Here is a 21,195-nt window from a genome sequence, read left to right on the forward strand (position 1 = left end):
TTTCATTTCATTTTTTGATAATATACAATTAAAAAATGTAATCTAAAAATTTTAAAGTTGTGTTTTAAATTCATTTATTTAAGCTGACAACTACCTAATAATTTTTCATAATTTTTGATGTCGTTTAGGTATCTACTAATGCAATTGAATTTTTTTCTGCATCAAATTTTTGAAATTACCAATACCCCTTTGTTTTTTTAACATGCTTGTTTTTCCCTTTAGTTTTTTTGCTGTTTATTCTTAATTTGAGTTTGAAAGAACAACTGCGTTTTCTTAATTTGAGTTTAAGGGAACAACTGTTGTTTTTTTTTCATTAAATTTGAAGAATGATACTATTACCTACCCTTTGCCTTTATTTGTTTTTTCATTTTATTTTTTTACTGTTTTCTTGATTTGAGTGTAAAGGAATTTGGTTTTTATTTTACTTTTTTTTTGATTTGAATTTAGAGGAATAAGTTTTTTTTTTTTCAAAATCAGTTGATGAACTTTGAAGTGATTATGACTTTATGCTGATTAAAAATGGCCTATTCCTTTTCAAAATGACATATTTTCTTATTTTTTTTATGGTACCTACTAATGTGAATTGATTGAAAATTGTTTTTTTTTTTTTGTACTCACCTAGATATAATTTTGTAGCAATTTAATATCATGGTGAACCTTGATATCAGTGTGGCCATAGTAAAAGCAGTAAATGTGTAAGAATCTCATATAGGGTTGGCATGACTGGCATGAGAGAACTTCCAATTAAAATGTTATGATTTGCCAGCAAATTAAGGTAATTACACAAATTATGGCAAGTACATACAGTGAAAACTTCTTAAATGTTATAACGTTTGTCCCAGGCTGATATTTACAATGTTCATTTGGACATAGTTCACACACACATTCTACCTCTAAAAAGTGCGTTAGTCACCGAACTAAGAATTTGGCAAAAATTGGTAGTAAATGTGCTAAAAATAGGTTAATGATTCAAAAAAAATGCAAAAAAAAGTATTAAAAATTATGCCAATCAGAAAAAATTTCAGAAATTTCATAAAAATTGGCCAAAAAACAGGGTGAAAAAGTGTTGGAAATATTTTGAAATTATGTATGCAAGTGAAAACATGAAAACCCCTATTAAAGTTAGTTAAAAATAGTAACATTACTTAACCAATGCTCCAATCACAATAACCAATGGAATTTCTAGTAATTAGATACAAAAGATTGAGACCAAACAATTTTAGTAACATTAAGCGATTGATAACAATAACTGTTATAATTTATAATAATTATTAGTGGCTTTCACTGTACCTACCAATAAACTCAATGATATGAAAAAACTCACAATCACAACCAAAAAAAAAAAAAAATACTAAAAAAGGAAAAAAGTAAAGTGAAAATTTGAGAAATAACTCAAACTGAAATAGCTAAGCATTGAAAAAAAATTGGAACATCGCAAGAAACTCACTCAAAATATATTCAAACACGTAAAAATAACAAAATAAAAGTAAAAAATAAAAAATAAAATAATAACACGCCGAAATAAATGGTAAAATATGAATAACAAAAAACAATGAATTACGTACCTAGGCTATAAGTAGGTACATAAAAATGTAAAAAGAATAGAGAGAAAACAAAAAAAGAAGAAAAAAATGCTTCGTTAAGTTAGGTAAATTTATCACATTTTTACGTCATCGTAGAACAATCTAGCATTCAAAATACTGTTTTCAATTCTCGTTGTAGGATTTAAGTCACAGCTTGTAATATTTCACTCATAGTGTTATCACAATATCATCACCACATAGTGAAATGTTTCTTTCCTTGGGTACTATGAAGTATGTAATCTTTGACGATGTTTTCACTTTGAAACGAGAGGTAACGTTCGATTTGATTTTCGTCCAATTGCAGACCTGCCAGTACGATCAAAATATTTGAAAAATAATTTTTAAAAAAACCCTCTACATACTCGTAGATGCATTAAAACTTTACGTAGGTATTACTGAATTACCATACCGTGGTATTTATGTAGAAAATCCAATACGAGATAATTTTGAATTTTCAACGCAACATTGGAGTTTAGTTTCTTCATCATGAAATTCAACCAGTATCCAAACACGATGGGAGTATCGGTGTGACTCTCGTGGGTTGTATTTCTGAGCAATAAGAGTGATATTTTCAGATTCTCGCCATATCAGGTTTGAGGTTCCACACATAAAGAAGTTTTGAAAAACTTACCTAATGGTATAAAGTGTACTCTGAGGTAAGGTTGAGAACGTCCTCATCATTTGGATGTTGGCGTTTATGCTGAAAGTTTGCGAATTAATGAATAACAATGGTTTATTCACGTTCATATGCAGTTCGTTCTTCAATGGGAACATCCAACCGTCTAAAATGATCCCAAGCCTGTCAACGAAAAATAAAAATATATTGGTACAAAGATCGAAAACCTTAATTCGGACTGTGGTATTCGACAAGATCATTTTGAAAAATGCCAGCTTTTTGACCAATTGAAAAAAAAATACAAAAATATAGGTATAAAAAAAAATTAAATTCAGAACCACTAAAATTTCAAAAACAAAATTATAAACTCACTTGAATCGATCATCCTTAGCAAGCGCATAAATGGACGTAGCTCCCCCAAAAGAATGTCCCATAAGAACTGGATCAGATAAATCTATTTTATCCTGCGAAAAATATACAAGAATTGAAAAAAAATGCTTCGAATCAATATTAGGTAAGTATGATAAATTACAACACTGGTATTTTCAGCGATTGACACGCATGCAACGTCAATCATCGTCACATTGTTCGAAATATGGCGTCATAAGGTCGTAAAATATTCGCGATAAGTGCCTACCTTGAAACAGCTCAAATCGAAATTACTTCTGAACTTGTTTTGAAAACTTCCGTTATTTATTTGGCTCAATAATTGAAGAACTTTGCTACACTCGTAACTTCTGTATTTCATCTGCGAAAATATTTACACACGTCAATTGAGTGTACCTACATATTGTCTTCGTCTATACATAAACCTCTACCTACGTAATACATAGGTACTTGTAGAAAATGTACGTATACACACGAATAAGGTGTCAACATTTTAAAACAATAACTCGACCAAGTAAATAGTACCTATTTAGCTTACGTACACATATAAGTTCATAAAAGTACAGATTATGCATACCTGCCCATTTCTTAATAGGTAATGTTGCATATCCATGGCTACAAATGGTTTGGCCAGTATGTAGGTTCGTTCATCTCGATTTCGAGCACTCTCCGATGCATAATAATACGTCAAACTGGCCGACTCGTCTCTGTGGGGGGAAAAATCACGTAATAAATTCGATCACAAGTTAGGTAGGTATTCCACAAAAATGAACAATGAACGTGGGTCAGTTATATGTACTCGTATATCAATTCGCTATCCATACCTGTGCTCTAAGCATACGACTAGATATCCTCTGGATGCTAATTCGTTGCATATGGTCGAACATAGGAATCTGGTCGCACCATAGCCATGTGAGAAGACCACCACTCGAAGCTTTTTCACCTGATTTGTGACCGGTTCTTCCCATAGGGTAGGAATGTAAACATCTTGCAGCGAAATACACGACACGTTTAACAATAATATACGTACAAGGAATACAACCTCTTATGTACTTAGTCATCGATGCCATTTTCTTACCTTTGCCCATAAGCCACAATATGAATCGTAAAACCACTAGCCAAAGATTTAGTAAAATTGAGAAAGATTCGATGTATTTGTCTTCCGGAAACCAAGGCACCCATCTGTGACTATTTTTCTGTGCAAAATAACCAGACACACATTAAATTAAAATACAAATCTAAAATACCTTATTAAATAATAGGTAAGTTATTGTGGATTATCTTACATCTAAATAGTGTATATTGGCATCCGTTGGATAAATCAGACGAACGAATAGAGAATCTTTTGAACAGTTATCCATAACATCTACACATCCTGTGATGAATGGTCCTGAAACATTAAACGAAATTTGGGTAAATACAAGATCATTCGATTCCAAAATTTTATCTAATGCTAAAAATTGGCTAAATTTACACATAATATGTATTTATCAAAAGCTCAGTATATAAGCTACCTATCCAAAATCCAAAAATTGCCAGTTTTTTTCAAAATGATCATATTTTCATCATTTTTTACCGTAATTTACCCGAGTTCGTAATACGGATATAGACGGGGAAAGGGAATACCTATTTTACCCTAAATTATTCTAAACGCCATAATTTTATGTCAACTCCAAACAAAAAAAAAGTTGAAGAAAAGTTGATCAACTTGACCAAAATTTACCAAAAATCCACCTTCAACAATTTGTTTGATGCAGTAATTATCCATTACCTAGCTTTACCGTAAATGTTCATGAACAATCAAAATAGGTATCCAACTCTACAGCTAAAGTTGTCATCCAAGAGGGGGGAGGGGAAGGGTGATGGAAGTTTGTGAACTTTTTTAAAATTAATACCTACCTACTTGTCGATTTTACAAAAATAAAAATGAATAAATAAAAAAAAGTTCAATTCCTGGTAATTGTGGTAAAATTATAATAATTTTGAGGTAATTACCGTATAATTACCTCAGAATTACAAAAATTCTTCAGTAAATCGGTAAATCCTTTCAAATTATTGTTTGTAGTAATTACCTCATCAATACAATAAATTTTGGTAATCATGGTAAAAATATGTATTTCTCTGAAAATTACCTTATAATTACCATAATTTCCCAGTAATTACCTGATTACTATGATTTTCAAGAGTTGGTTATTATTTGATTTTGATAATTACAAAAATTTTTCAGTGAATACTTCAAATTACAACAAATACTTTTCTAGTAATTACCTCATCATTACGGTAAATTTTTGGTAATCATGGTAAAATTACGGGGTAATTTACAGTAACTTATCGACCATTAAAATTTACCAATGAGTTCATTTTAAAAAAATCACAATAATGAACTGAAATTTACCGGTAATTACTGAATATTTACCGTAATTTGAAGGTAATTACCCGTAAATTATTTCAATCTATTGAAAATTACCGTAATTTTTCAGTAATTATGAATTTTTCCTGAAAATTATTAAAATGCCAACTGAATTTATTGATAAATTGAATTAAATCTATATATTAAAATTATGACCGAATTCTTTTGACTCTGAGATCTCAGCAACGGCTGAACCGATTTTGATCGACGAAGTCTCAAAAAAAAGCTTTTGACCCGTAGATGTGCAGGTTTTTATCAAAAGTTCAAAAAGTTGTCCCGAAAAGCTCAAAAAAGCTCAATAATTGATTTTAGCCTTTACGTAGCGCATTTGACGTATATGCAGTAGTACGTATATTATAACTTGAAAGAGCATCAAAAGAAGTTACATGTTGAAAAAAAAAGTTTACAAAAAAGTTGCGTCTTAAAGCTCAAAAAAGCTCAATAAATGATTTTAGCCTATACGTAGCGCATTTAATGTATACAGAGAAGTACGTATATTATATGTACCTTGAAAGAGCATCAAAAGAAGTCTAATGTCAAAGAAAAAAGTTTACAAAAAGTTGTGCCTTAAAGCTCAAAAAAGCTCAATAACTGATTTCAGCCTATACGTAGCGCATTCGATGTATACACAATAGTATGCATATTATACCTTGAAAGAGCATCAAAAGAAGTCAAATGTTGAAGAAAAAAGTTCACAAAAAAGCTGTGCCTTAAAGCTCAAAAAAGCTCAATAATTGATTTTAGCCTATACGTAGTGTATTCGATATATATAGATAAGTACGTACATTATACCTTGAAAGAGCATCAAAAGAAGTCAAATGTTGAAGAAAAAAGTTCACAAAAAAGCTGTGCCTTAAAGCTCAAAAAAGCTCAATAATTGATTTTAGCCTTTACGTAGCGCATTTGATGTATATGCAGTAGTACGTATATTATAACTTGAAAGAGCATCAAAAGAAGTTGCATGTTGAAAAAAAAAGTTTACAAAAAAGTTGCGCCTTAAAGCTCAAAAAAGCTCAATAATTGATTTTAGCCTATACGTAGTGTATTCGATATATATAGAGAAGTATGTATATTATACCTTGAAAGAGCATCAAACGAAGTCTAATGTTGAAGAAAAATGTTTACAAAAAAAGCTGTGCTGTAAAAAGCTCAAAAAAGCTCAAAAAAGCTCAATTATGACTGGATTCTTTTGACTGTAAGATCTCAGCAACGGCTGAACCAATTTTGCTCGACGATGTCTCAAAAAAAAGCTTTTGACCAGTACATGTGCAGGTTTTAATCAAAAGTTCGAAAAGTTTCGCCGTAAAGCTCAAAAAAGCTCAACAATTGATTTTATCCTATATGTACGTAGCGCATTCTATATAATACACAGTAGTATGTACATTATACCTTGAAAGAGCATCGAAAGAAGTCAAATATTGGAGAAAAGTTTACAAAAAAGTTGTGCCTTAAAGCTCAAAAAAGCTCAATAATTGATTTTAGCCTATACGTGGTGCATTCGACATATACAGAGAAGTACATACGTATATTATACCTTGAAAGAGCATCAAATGAAGTCCAATGTCAAAAAAAAAAATTACAAAAAAGTTGTGCTGTAAAGCTCAAAAAAGCTCATTTTGTCATGGTTTTGAGAATCAGCCCATTTGATCTATACAAAGAAGTACGTATATTATACCTTGAAAGAGCCTAAAAATAAGTCCAATGTCAAAGAAAACATTTTACAAAAAAAAGTTGTGCCATAAGCTCAAAAAAGCTCAATAATCGATGTTAACCCTATACTCAATGGTTTCAACATATATGTACAAAAAAGTATGTATATTATATACCTTAAAAGAGCATCACAAAAAGACAAAATCTTGAAGAAAAAAAGCTTACAAAAGTCTGTGGTCAAAGCTATGTGAAAGCTTGAAAGTTTTAGCCATGTAGTATTTGATCTTATTTTATGTGTAAAAAAAATATACAGATTGTACATTGATAGATCATCACGAAAAAACCATTCTAGACAGTAAAAAACTTTGGAAAATTGCCAGCAAAAGTTCAGGGAATGTTTGAAAGTTCATTATAACAGTTTTTTGTCACAGCAAGATCTCTGCAACGGCTGAACTGATTTTGATGAACAGCCACTTGATAGAACGGTTTTAAATAGTAGATATGCAGGTTTATGTTGAAAGTTCAACAATTTTCACCATGAGCTAAAAAAGCTCAAAACACCATTTACTAAATTTTAAAATGTGAAGTGAAATTACAACAAAAAATTGATTTTAACTTGGATCTTTCAGGGTACAACATAAGTATTTTTGTCTACCCATTAAAAATATGGCCTAATCAATTATTGAACTTTTTTAAGCTTACTACACAATTCTTCATACTTTCAACATGAACTTGCACATCTACACTTTGAAGCCTTTCTATCAAGAGGTTGTTATTTTCGGTGAAATACCACATGTCACTAAGTTTTGAGGTTTTGCTTAACTTTTTTTAGAAATTTTCAAATGTTGATGGTAAAAGTTAAGGTAAAGTTCAAAATTTTGTGACATGCAATATTTGACCTATACTCTGCATATTTGATGAATACACAGAAGTAACTATACCTAGGTATATTATGTATGTACTTTGAAAGAGCTTTACAAAAAGATAAATCTTGGCAGGCTTTAGAGAAAATTTGCAAAAGTTCAACACAGAACTTGAAAAAGCTGGATATAAGCTTATTAAATATATAAACTGCTGAACTGATTTTCATGAACGATGTATCAATAGAAAGCTTTAAAGTGTAGGTGTGCAGGTTTATGTTGAAAGTACAAATGGTTGCATTGTGAGCTGAAAAAAGTTCAATAATTGATCTTATGCATCCTCAATGTGTACATAAAATTACTTAGGTACCTATATTGTACGAGTACCTTGAAAGATCAAAAACAATTTTTGACAGAAAAACAATTTTGAAAGTTGACTGTAAAAGCTAAGCGAAAGCTCAAAATTTTGTGATAGGTCGGATGGTGATTTATAAAATTCCCATGAATCATGGAGACTTCATAAGTAATCATCCATCCACAAAAAAAAGCATCATGGAGGCATTGGAAATTAAAACTTACAAAGTACCCATGTATCATGGATACTTAGTAAGTGATTATTCAATAAATAAAATAGATTGAGGTTAAAGATCTTCACAATTTGCGCACATGAACGAGTCATTTGTGTAGGGGCAGGGAGCGCGCAGATTGAGTCATTATACAAGGTTGAAAGTTTTTACCAATTTATGTAGAATGTAGATGTGCAGCAGATTGAATCATTTTAGTCGAGGCTTTAACAATCTTAGCAAACAGCAAAAGAATTACCGAGATTTTTGGTGATTTCTGATAAAAAAAAAATGATTTTTTTTTACTAAAAACAATCAATTTTTGTAAATTTAAAAAAAAAACGAGATTGTTGATTTGGTGAAAAACAAGAAAGATTGTCAAAATTTTGGTACGAGTAGTTATCAACAAAAAAAATTATGTACTTTTTTTGTACTTATTTTTGTCACTTTTATTATGACCATAGGGTAAAAAACGAGTCTTTTTTTGGTATTTTTGGTAAGAGTTTGCAATGTTGCCAAAAAGTGAACATTTTTGTAAAAGTTAAGAAATGAAACCAGGACTTTTTGCCAATTGTTGGAAAGAAAGGTAATACTTTTTCGCAATTTTTATTGGAAAATGGGACATTATTTTGATTTTTGATGAGAGTGATTGAGTGTTTTTACTTTTAGAAAACGTATTTGGAGAAAAAGCGATGCTTCAGGGTAATTTTTGGTGAGAAAAGTTGAAATTAAGTACCTATTGGCATTTTTTGCAATAAAACAAACTTTTTCTTTTAATTTTTGAAAAAGGCACATTATCTTTCACAATTTTTGGTGAAAAGCAAGAATCACAATGTTAGCCAAGAGAGTTTTTTGAGAATTGGATATAAGCAAAGAAACACAATTTCATGACTTTTCAATAATTAAGTATGTATTGAGAAAAAAGTAAAACTTTTTAGTGATTATCAATCAACAATTTCTGGCAAAACAGGTAGATTTTTGAACAATTCTTTGGGGGAAAAAAGTAAGCTGAAGATTTTTTACAAATTTTAATAAAAGCAAGATTTTTTATCAATTTTTGCCAAAAAGCAAAATTTTGACAATTGAAAAAAAAGCTTTTTGATGATAATTGTCAAAAAAATACCGTTTCGCAATTCTTTTTGAAAAAGTTAAGCTCATTTTTTCAAGTACATACCTATGCTATATGTATTTTGAGAGAAGATAATTCTTTGATTACAAGAGGTTCCAAAGCTGATTTCAAAGTTGAGGAAGTGTTAAAAAATTTTATATGTATACACTTTGTGATCATTTTAAGTATTAGTTGGTGAATTTTTAAAATTATTATGCATTCACGTTTTGAAGAATCGCGCAGTATGCGCGATTAACGGGTTTGCTAGTTTTTGTATTATTTTGTTCATCAATAATTATTGTAAATCAAATTTGCTAGTAATTACTCAATAATTACGGTAATTTGAAGGTAACTACTCGACACTTACAGTACTATGGGCAGAGCTTGAAAACCAGATAGATATCACTCTCGGTTTTGGCTTTGGTTTTATGTTTTTTGAAAAAGTAAAGGTTTTTGTTTTGGTTTTTTAAAATATCATCTATCTCATTCTGGTTTTGGTTAAAGATTTTGATTTCAAAGGAATAAGTACTTTGTGTTGATAAAATGAAGTCAAACTTGGGGAATGGGATTTTTTTGGGAACTAGAGTTGACCTCTGGTGTGGGGAGGGTCAAAGTTGAAAATTATAGAAAGGTCATTTTTTTAGAGGGGCATCACATGACCCCAAATGGATGAAAAGGGTCCAAAATCATACCGTTGGAGAGTACCCTATCTGTCATCAACATATCACAATTTTAGCTTCCTGGGTCATCCCCACTCCTTTTAAGATGGAAAAAACCGAAAATAGGGGCAAAATAAGGGGATTTTAACCTTAATTCTGCTTTAGATGGAGTGGGGATGACCTAGGAAGCTGAAATTTGGATATGTTGATCACAGATAAGGTTATGTCTGATGGTACGATTTTGGACCCTTTTCATCGATTTGGAGTCATGTTATGCCCCTCCAAAAAAATGACCTTTCTGTAATTTTCAACTTTGACCCTCCCCACTCCAGAGGTCAACTCTAGTTTCCAAAAAAATCCCATTCCCCAAGTTTGACTTCATTTTATCAATTAGAACAAACTAGAACGATCCTAGGGATATTCCGTTATAACCAAAAGATCAAGGTATGTATCATATCCCACTTGACAATAGATTTGCCGCTTTCAGCCGAAACGCCGGTTGTTTTTTGCATAACTGCCACTTAAAATGCGCTCAAAAACGACAGTGAATTTGCCGGTGAAAAAACGCCGGCTACTTTTAAGAAAACAGCTACTTAAACAGCCAGCGAATTGCATTTTTTTTTATTTGCCGATTCGCCGGTTCTCCCTAGTGTAAAGTCGCCAGCTACAAGTGGCTACTTTTATAGAAACAGCTGCTTTTAAGCCGGGTGTTGATTCGCTGATTACAATGCACATGCGCAACGTATGTTTCACAACTCATTTTCAAAAAATTTAAAGGAAAGTACGAAGTGCAGAACATGTATACCGCTGGAAAACCAACATTTTAACGTTGCTGTGATAGCTGAATGGTGAGCGCTCTGGACTTCCACGCAGGAGTCGTGGGTTCAAACCTCGCTTGGGTTAGAAATTTTTTGTAGTTTGGTAGATTTATCGGCGTTTTAATGAATTAAACAGCCACTTTAAACAGCCGGCGTTTTTTTACCAGCAAATTTACTATCATTTTTGGGCCGGCTTTTTCACCGGCTTTTCAATCGGCGAATCTATTGTCAAGTGGGATCCTCATATCCTGCCATATTATCATATAAAACCAACCATTCCAGTCAATTTCAGCATAGCTCATTGATCACGGGGATGACAAGCAACAGCTTCAATTTGCCCAGTTTAGTCAGGTATTCAAATATCGGTATTCTCTAATCGATCAATTTGATCAAGAATGATGACTAGATACAACCTCAAGTTTTGATTCTGTTTTTCAAACAGGTAATTTTGACTAAAGTCAAAAACCCTGAAAAGTTCCTTATACAATGGAGGCACAATGAAAGCATTCAAACTCCTTATTTTTTTTATTATTAAATAAATTTTAACCGCGAAAATGCATGTTTTTTTCCATAATTTTGGGCACGAGTTTTCATTTCCACCGAGCAAATCAATCAAGAAAAGTACAAAAAGTGAAAACAAGGTGAGATATGCATGTCTAGAAGTAGGACTGAAAATTAATAAAGGGAAGGCCAAGACCGTGTGCAAAGGGTTTGTAACTGATAACAAATTTGCCCAGCTGGAGGATGATGAAATTGAAATGGTTGATGGATTTGGGTACCTGGGCCACGATATGACAATGAATAACAATTTCAATGTTCAACAGAGAGATATCCAGGTCCAGGAGAATAAAGGTATCATGGGCAGTATACTCGGGGCTACAAGGAATAATCAGAGAGAAGTCAATACCGATATGTCTGAGAAAGAAGGCAGCCAATCAATGCATCATCCCAGTGGCCTCAAATGCTAGTGAGGACATGGGCATTCACAAAGAAGCTGGAAGATCGAATTGTCAAGATGCAGAGGCGTATGCAAGACAAATGGACAGTGGAGAAAATTTGGGAGACCACAGGGATGACTGACATTATGGAGACAGCTAATGGTAAGCGGAGTAAGTGGTGCTGGTCTGGTCATGTTGTCAGAAGTGGCGGTCAACGATAGGTGATAAAGACTACTCAGTGGAGACCACACAGAAAACAGGCACTGGGGAGACCAAAACGGAGATGGGAAGAAGTCGCACCTCGGGAGTTATAAGGTCACATCTCAAAAAAGTGAAATTTTACAGGAGGGTGATTTTCTTATTTTTAAAAACTTGATTCATTATTTTTATCGACTTATAATTAATTGTGAGGAATCAATAGCACCTCATTTTAAAGATCTGGTTCCTACCTTCATTTAGCATAAGAACACTTTGAAAAATAAAATCTTAAAGAGGAAATATTTCAATGTTTGGAAAACATTTTGAGTTATAACCTTTCATTAAAGTTGATGTGGAGGCGAAAGGAAGCGTCTAAAAAAAATTTCATGACATCAAAGTTGTAGAGAATTAAATTTCCAAACGACATAATGTTGTTAGTTTTTTTCTAAAGTGCTTAGTTTTTGAGTTTTTCTCAAAAAACTAAAATTTCATGATAATGTGCAAATTCATTTTTCTGAAAAGTGATCAATTTAAAAAAAATTTTCCATTTGGTACAAACAAATAAAAAATACACTCCTTGTGACTATTTCTAACTGGCAAACATTCAAAACAATCAAAACTATTTGTTAACACTTTGTATGTACGAAATTTGCTCAAAAAAGGTGGAGTTTTTTGAGATGTGCCCTTATAACTCCAAACAACTTGCAATGTTGTTGAGATTTTGAGTTAGGCCATTTGCGTTTTTTACTAGATCTAGATGATGTACCCAACTCAAAGTGTAATTTTTGGTTGGGGGGGTCATACAAACCCCAAAAATGCAAAAACATCAAAATCAATTTTTTTTGAGATGTGACCTTATTACTCCCGAGGTGCGAAGAGATACGGACATGTGATGGAGAATGGTGAAGTACAGTCCAAAACCAGAGCTAGGTAGTGGAAACAAGTTGGGGAGGCCTTCATCCAGCTGTGGATTGAGAAAAAGGGCTGAAAAGAAGAAGAAAAAGAAATCAATCAGGTATCAAAAATGAAGATAGAACTGGATTCAAAATATCAAAGCAAAGATTGAAATTGGAATGGAAATTCGAGTTTAATAACCTGTTGATTTTATTAGGTACTCTAAATCGACTCCGACAAGAGTGAAAGAGGGGGGGGGGGGTGTCGAAAACTGAAATTTCAACCAGCAGGAATCGTTTTTGAACTCAATGACGAATTGAATTCACGAAAAAACAGCATCAGAAGGTCAAAAATTGTACATTTTCACAAATCCAATTTTTGCATAAATATTCAATACGAGCAATCGATAATTCTGATTTAATTCTCAACAACTCGCGTTTTTCATTTCCTCGTAGTCCGACGACGACGTCACAACATCTTGAAGTACAACAACCTCGTAAAAATGATATGTACTTTGATTGACGACGTAATAATGCCAATATTATGAGAATAGGTATCTCGACAGTTGTTTCATACGAGGCTTGTAAGGAAGTAAAAGTAATTACATTTGAACAAACAAGAAGGTGTGTGGATCATCATTTAAGTATACTTGTGTGCAACTCGGTACATGGGCAGAAATTGATGGGTCGAGTCGAAGGTGCAGTTGATGAGAATAGGTTATCGCAAAAAAAAACAAACAGGAATACGTTTGCGGTAGGTAGTAAACTTTATAACAAAAGTTTTTAACGAGTCAGCGAAGGTTGGGAAACCTATAAACTTTATTCAATTCATCAAATAATCACTTTGTAGTTGGTATTAATAGCTTGAAAAACAGAACATCTTTTTCCAACTAACTCTAACAAGTAGATAGCTAGGTAGCTTAGCATGTACCTACTTAAATGATAACAAAAACAAGTCATCGTTTCTTCGCAGAAACGAAGAGAAAGGGGGAAGCGAGGTCGATCAGATAATATCCTCTAATCGTTCAATTTTGAGGTGAAAAAAAAATACACGAGAGTACAAACAAAACGTCATTTTTTTAATAACTCGCCACACATTAATCGATAAACGGGTAATTAAACATCGAGTAAGACTAATTACAACTTGGACGACGACGTCGTGAAGAAAAAAAACTCAAAATTTATTCGCTAACGCCAGGTAGAGGGGTCCATTCGCGATACTCTTTCCTCCCCCCCCCCATTTATGGATATAAGGTTACATACGCCCGATTCAGTATCGAATATCGAATAATAATAATATTATATGTACCTATACTGTATGTACAGTATTTTGATATGGGACGAAACCGGTTGCGCATAGTCGCGCGCTTCTCATTATAACGTTACTACGTATCCTTAACCTATTTCCCATAATAATGAAGCGATGGTTGCGGATTTCTCACTTTCTGATTCGACGATCGTTGTGTTTATTTATACGTACAAGTACCTACGTCGTCGTTGTCTCTTTTTCTATATGTACGACTGGTGTTGCGACGAAAATAACGCCAACGCCTCCGCAGCAACCAAGTGTCAAAAATCAAAATCAGGCCAGAGGAATTTTCACCAAACCAATCAGCGGAATAAATAAATAATTAAAAAGCATCCAGCTGCATTGATTACGAGTTCGTTGAATTTGTACGGAAATTTCCATCCGAAAAAATAGTAGGTATGTTTTTCTTCAACGATGAAATACTTATTGCGAATCTTTCACCTTCCTACACCTCTCCTTTCCATCATAGGAGTTACTGGGAATGAACTCTCTCGGGGTGAGAGGCAGTCACGGATGGTTAATTTGCTATGACAACTTACGACATTCGTTAAAAGCAAAAAAGAAGACGATATTATATTGCACGTGCTTTTCGTATGTATGTAATGTTGTACCTACTGTACCCATACGCCTTGTTTACAACATGCCTGAGTAATTAACATTATAATGTAATTACCGGCTAGATTTTATTCCGCATTGTTGCAATAAATATACAAAGAATTGTGTGTACTTTTTCGAGAATTGTAGGTACTGTTTGTAAATAGATGTTTTGTGAAAAGTGATACGAGGTGCTCATTTGTTCATGAACTACCTAACAAAATTACCTCCTGTTTTTTCTCCAGTGTAGGAAAGTACTCGTGGCCAGTTTTTATTTGAACGACTAATGCTACAGGAATCATTTTTTTTTTTAAATTGCAAAATTTTTATTCCTTTTTGAATGAAGTGAGCAGGTATATTGGATTTTTCGGGTATCAAGAATCTCTGAAGTAGTCGTGTGAAAATTAGAGTGAAATTCTTCTAATGAAAAATTCATTCTCACGTGGAAAATTGATCTCTGTATTCAAATTTTTTACTAATACTGAGCAATTCTTTATGACTGACATTTCAAGTAGGTAGGTATTTATCAATGAAAAATTTCAGCTGGATTCGATTTTACAATGTTTTGTGTGACTTTAAAGATTTTGGAAAAATTGGCGACAAATCCTGAATGTCACGTTAAACTTTTGAAAAAAAAAAAAATACCAATAAAAAATTTCAAGGTGTTGCTAAAATGATGTCAAACTCTCACAAATGATTTTCTGACATTTTCTCAAACTTGAAAACAATAATTTAGGTAATTTACTGGTAGTTTTTGTAAATTTTCCAAAATATTACTGGTCATTTTTGGTGAAATACTGGTAATTTTGTGATCAAATTAGGTACAGGTAATTTTTTGATACATTACAAGCAATTTTATGGTGAAAAGTTGGTATTTTTTTGGTAAATTTCTAGTAATTTTTTGGTAAATTATTGGTAATTTTTTGGTAAATTACTGGTAATTTTTTGGTAAACTACTGGTAATGTTTTGGTAAATTACTGGTAATTTTTTGGTAAATTACTGATAATTTGTTGGTTAATTACTGGTAATTTTTTGGTAAATTACTGGTAATTTTTTGGTAAATTACTGGTAATTTTTTGGTAAATTACTGGTAATTTTTTGGTAAATTATTGGTAATTTTTTGGAAAAATTGCTGGTAATTTTTTGGTAAATTGCTGGTAATTTTTTGGTGAATTGCTGATAATTTTTTGATAAATTGCTGGTAATTTTTTGATAAATGACTGGTAATTTTTTGGTAAAATGACTGGTAATTTTTTGGTAAAATGACTGATAATTTTCTGGTAAAATACTGGTAACTCTTTGGTAAAATGACTGTAATTTTTTGGTAAATTACTGGTAATTTTGGATAAACAAAAATTGAGAAATCGCTAAAATTGAGGAATTGCTAAAATTGAGGAATTGCTAAAATTGTGCTAAACTATCGAATCTTATAAAAATTTTAAAAAACGTATTTTGGTAAATTACTGATAATTTTTGTAAACTGTACACTAAATTACCGAAAAATCCCATGTTTCATTTTTTTTTGTTAAACTAATGGTAAATTGATAGGTTTTCACCTCTTAGTAAGATAATTAGTTTAGTTCATGGTTAATTATGTGTCTCTATGTCAACTAGATTCCAGGTATAATTAGTTCAAATTCAAATTCTCCAAGGAAATTATAGGGTGACAGGCAACTGATGTGAGTTTGATCAAAATTCATCCGTAAATTCCAAAATTGTCCCCTTTGTGATTTGAATACTTCATTCTTACATACTAAAATTACTAAAATTATTCTTTTGATAAAAGTACATATAGTTGAGCGACTATATTTTGACCGGCGTTGTTATTCGAGTGAAATATCTTTTCATTATGAAGTACCTACACATATATGTATTATAAAGAAGTTACGTAATTACTCCCGAACCTAAAAGCCTCCGGAATTAAGACGTTAATTTGAGTTAAGTATATAATTCGTGTTGAAGAAGATAGGATAAGGACTAGAACAACTCGCACTCAACATCCCAACCTCTCATTCAACTCAAACCCCTTATATTTTATAGCTTTACAAATTGTGTGGTAAAAAGTTGGCATTTTTTTGCAGTAATTTTTTGGTAAATTACGTAAATTTTTAGTGGATTACTGGTAATTTTTTGGTAAATTACAGGTAATTTTTTGGTAAATTACAGGTAATTGTTTGGTAAATTACAGGTAATTTTTTGGTAAATTGCAGGTAATTTTTTGGTAAATTGCAGGTAATTTTTTGGTAAATTACAGGTAATTTTTTGGTAAATTACAGGTAATTTTTTGGTAAATTACAGGTAATTTTTTGGTAAATTACAGGTAATTTCTCAGTAAAATACAGGTAATTTTATAGTAAATTACAGGTAATTTCTCAGTAAATTACTAGTAATTTTTTGGTAAATTGCAGGTAATTCTTTTGGTAAATTACTGATAATTTTTTGGTAAATTACTAATAACTTTTTGGTGAATTACTGGTAATTTTTTGGTAAATTACTTGTAATTTTTTAGAGAATACCGTCCATTTTTGGGAAATAATTGATGTTTTTTTTGATAAATTACTGGTATTTTTATAATAAAAATTGCTAAAATTATGCCAAACTTTCAAAAAAGATTTTCTCACATTTTTTCAGCTTTTGAAAATTTAAAAACAGTAAGTTTGGTAAATTACTGGTAATTTTTGTCAACATTCTACTAAATTACCAGCAAATCACTGGTCATTTTTGGTCAACTAATGGTACTAAGTAATTTTTTTTTTATAGTAAAAAACTAGACATATGTATTTTGGTAAGTACAAGGTGCCCAGAAATATCGAGTACCCCTAACAAAGTTTTTCATTAAAAATATAGGTTGGCAACGTGAAATAGATGCATATGATTGGTGGAATGTTATCTCTCCAGTCCAACAACCAATCATGTGCTATCATTATTATCATTCACTGTGACCAACTGAAGTATTTTAGTAGAAAACTTTTTTAGGGGTACTTGATATTTCTGGGCACCCTGTATATCGCAAGCCATTTTGTGGTGAATGACAAGAAATTTTAAAAATAAATTACTTGGTAAGCAATTCTTGGGTAAATTGCTGGTATTTTAGATATAGAGTCCAACATTTGAGAAATTGGAAAAAAATGAAGAAATTGCTGAAAATGATGTCAAACTTTCAAAAAGACTTTCTGGAATTTTGTCGAGCTCGAGATTTTGAAAATTTAAAACCGGTAAGTACGGTAAGTTTGGTTAATTACTGGTAATTTTTGTAAACTCTCTACTAAATTACCAGCAAATTATCATTATTTTTTTTGCCAAATTAATAGTACTTTAATTTACTAAGTACTAATTTTTGGTAAATTTGGCAAATGACGAGCAATTTTTAATTTTTGAGACTTGACATTTCATCTAACGACGTTGGAAATCCGAAATTCACGTTGGACTCCAACTTAAACATGCTATGAAGTCGGCTGTTGGACAGTTTGAGTCATTTTGGAGACTCCAGCGATTTTTTGAAAATTCTTGAAGCCTCCAGTAGTTTTTTCAAACTTGAAATTTCCACAAAATTTCATCAATAATGCAGTTGGAAACCCACAATTCATTTTGAAATTACTGGAGCCTCCAGCAGATTTTTCAATGCTCGAAATTTCCATAAAATTTTGCAAAGCAGAGCTGGAAATCCAAAATTCATTCTGCACTTCGATTTCGATACGCTATCGAGTCGATTGCAGGTGGATTTCAGGTCGTTTTGGAGCCTCCAATTACTGATCAAATTATAGGGAATTTTTCTAAAATCAATTTCAAGCCAGAAAATCTTACTAGGCTCATGGTACGTAAAAAAGGAATCGGTACCTATTTATTGAATAATTCGCCAAATAAATTCCAATTTGACAAACTGCAAAATTTTAGGAAGCTTCTGATAATGGATTTTTTAGTGGTTGTGGTTATGTTCAAAATACCTCTAGACCTTCCAAAAAATGCATCATTCAACAAATAATGTAGATGAACTGGCAACTGGCCATTACACGAAAATTAGTTAGTTCTATTTTAATTTAATTACCGCAGCTTTCAAGGCCTTCGCTCCGCATTCAAGGCTAATTTTTACTCTTTTTTTTTCTTTAAACATCAAATTATGCAAAATAAGATAAAATAATATGTACCATCAAGTATATATAACATAACAAATCATATTTTTTTCAGTTTCAATCTAATGATTATGACCTTCTTGGGATTTTTTTTCACTGATGAGTAGTCCAATTAGGTACGTACACAGGTACCTACTCAAAGTATCAAAAAAAAATTTGGAATACGTAGGTATCAAAAAATCACGTATTTTTTTCAATTAAACTCTACCCTTTCCCCTGGCAAAGTATTCATTTTTGAAATAATCCTTTGAATTTTTTTCAACTCTCTGTGACATCTGAAAGGCGAGCCAAGCAACCCCCCAAGTACGATAAGTTTCCCTGTGGGTGAAGGGAGGAAGTGGGAGGGGGTTCACTGAAAACCTTCAAACTTCAAACTCTCATAACTCTAGAATTATGTAAATTTCTCAATATTTTGCCAATCAAACAATACGTCAAATGTCGAAGTGGACAAGTTGGTGGACAGCAGACACGATAGTGGTGTATTTCGTCACGCCAAAGTCTTGTGGCATGCGATAACTTCAAAATAATGTATACATAAATAAGTAAGTAGCAACTACTAAAAAATAATAAATTCGAATATGCATGGTACGTCGGTCGGTGCGAACAAATCGACTTGGGAACGAGTTATTACCATAGCAATAATGTATGACAGGTGCCTATTTGACGTAGGTGTGCGATAATTTACTAAAGTGATACGATAGCTAACCTATAAGCATGGGTACCTAATACAAGTCTAACTCGAAGTATACACAGATAAGGCCCAGATTTAGGTGACATAGGGTACGTTCACCTTTATAAAAGCAAAGTAAAAATGATCAAAGGACAACACAAAAAGGCATCAGGAGATTTTCCTCACATCTGAGAAACAAACACCTTTATCAATTACAAACTCACGCAAAAAAATTAAATATCTCGCAAACAGGAAAAAAATCCCACCTGAACGAGAGAATTTATCCGAAACGAGATCTTTTGTCTTTGTACGAGTAATTAATAAGTTATCCGTATTGTAATAATGTTTTTCACAAGCTTACCTTCAGGAAAAGGTAACGTTTTCTTCTTACTCCAGGGCCAAAACATGATTGCAAACTGTACTCGAAAATGTCCTCTTCTCGAAACCAACACCGACAAAAGTGACAATTTAGAAAACAATCCCGAAACTAAAAATTCGCATCACAGATTTCTGAAAAAAGAGCGAAACTGATAAAAAAAGACAAAAAAACTGAGTCACAAGGCAAACACACCGAAGCGGTAGCGCGTCGGATAAACACAAAAATATGTATAATATACGCTGCAAAACGTTACAAACATTCATGGTCACCTACTTTCTACGTAATGTCGAACAGGTAGGAGGTAGGTTCAAAGTTACACGAGAGAAGAGCAACATTCGATAACGAATCGACAGCATGATGAGTGTTCGAGTTGGGAATTCATTCTACGATGAACGATTTGATTGATTTGCGAGTGTTTTTGGAATCGGAGCTGATCTGTAGGTTGATGAGTGAATTCGAGTATCGATCTGAAAATAATAAAATGCGAATATATTTTTTATTAGGTACTGTTTATTATTTTGATGTGTGAAGGGATTTCGTGAGATGATTTTATTCGAAGATGATCGTTCTTTCAAAATAATACGTATTGATCGTGTTTTTGATTTCCGCAAACTTGGTCGACGGTCATTTCAGTCCAATATGGTAGGAGTATTCAGCAATCTGAAGGCGAAGCCATTTATTCCATTTTTAGAAGAAAATTTGGTGAACGATGAGCGAAGCACTGGCACTGGTAAACAGAATCGAAATCTAGAGCTGGAATGGAATTTCTTCATAGAAAAAATCAGAGTTTCAAGAAAAACCCTAAGTACAGCGACTAAATCTCATACTTGGAGTATTTTTTAAAATTTTGATTGAGCTTTGTGAGAGGAGGAGGAGATGCTAGGGGCGTTATATGCAGTTCAATCAAAAAGCTGAAATCATATTTATGTTTAGTGTCTCCAAAAACATGTCAATAATACATCTCATGGCCTGATAATTTTTTTCAAATTGATGACCAAATTTTAGGTGGCGATGCCCCTACCTTTTGAGAATTCCCATCCTCAAAATGGTGACCAAATTTCAAAAAGGTTTTAATTATACAAAGCTCGTTTTTATGGCGCCATTTTGAGAAGTGAGAAGTGAATAGTGAATTTCAAATAAATCAACAGAACTTTTCACTAGTGAAATCAAATTTCCAGCCTGAAAATTGATCAAGTTGAACTTATGTATGGTCGAATATCTGATTAAATTAGAAGCTGGAAAGCTGAACTTTCAATCAGAAACTGGGATTTTTGATGAGGAAAGTCTAACCTTCATTTGAACACTTGAAAATCAACTTTTCAGCTGAAAATTCGAACTTTGAGCAGAAAAGTTGCACTTTCAGCAGAAAAAGTGAACTTACTGGCTCAACAGTTGAAGTTCCAGTCAGAAAGTCAAACTTTTAGCCAGA

The 21,195-nt window shown here is 32.4% G+C and overlaps 1 protein-coding gene across 1 annotated transcript; it reads right to left on the reverse strand.

The window, feature by feature from the left end:
• Window positions 1-1,439: 1,439 nt before the first annotated feature.
• LOC135846926 (platelet-activating factor acetylhydrolase-like) lies at window positions 1,440-20,003 on the reverse strand. Its single transcript, XM_065366288.1, has 10 exons — window positions 19,749-20,003; window positions 3,873-3,976; window positions 3,665-3,782; window positions 3,411-3,573; window positions 3,164-3,293; window positions 2,837-2,947; window positions 2,572-2,663; window positions 2,215-2,382; window positions 1,993-2,132; window positions 1,440-1,889 (listed from the first exon to the last, which is right to left on the reverse strand). The coding sequence occupies exons 1-10, from the start codon at window positions 19,792-19,794 to the stop codon at window positions 1,774-1,776; spliced, it is 1,188 nt and encodes a 395-aa protein (XP_065222360.1). The 5' UTR covers window positions 19,795-20,003; the 3' UTR covers window positions 1,440-1,773.
• Between the last annotated feature and the right edge of the window lie 1,192 nt (window positions 20,004-21,195).

The sequence above is a fragment of the Planococcus citri genome, chromosome 5, assembly GCF_950023065.1.
Source record: "Planococcus citri chromosome 5, ihPlaCitr1.1, whole genome shotgun sequence".
NCBI classification, from domain to species: Eukaryota; Metazoa; Arthropoda; class Insecta; order Hemiptera; family Pseudococcidae; genus Planococcus; species Planococcus citri.

Coding starts and splice junctions, on each gene's coding strand:
- LOC135846926 (XM_065366288.1), bottom strand. CDS start 19,794: ATGTTTTGGCCCTGGAGTAAGAAGAAAACGTTACCTTTTCCTGAAG. Junction 3,574..3,664: donor ATTGTGGCTTATGGGCAAAG/GTAAGAAAATGG, acceptor TTTCGCTGCAAG/ATGTTTACATTCCTACCCTA. Junction 2,664..2,836: donor TCGATTTGAGCTGTTTCAAG/GTAGGCACTTAT, acceptor TATTTTTCGCAG/GATAAAATAGATTTATCTGA.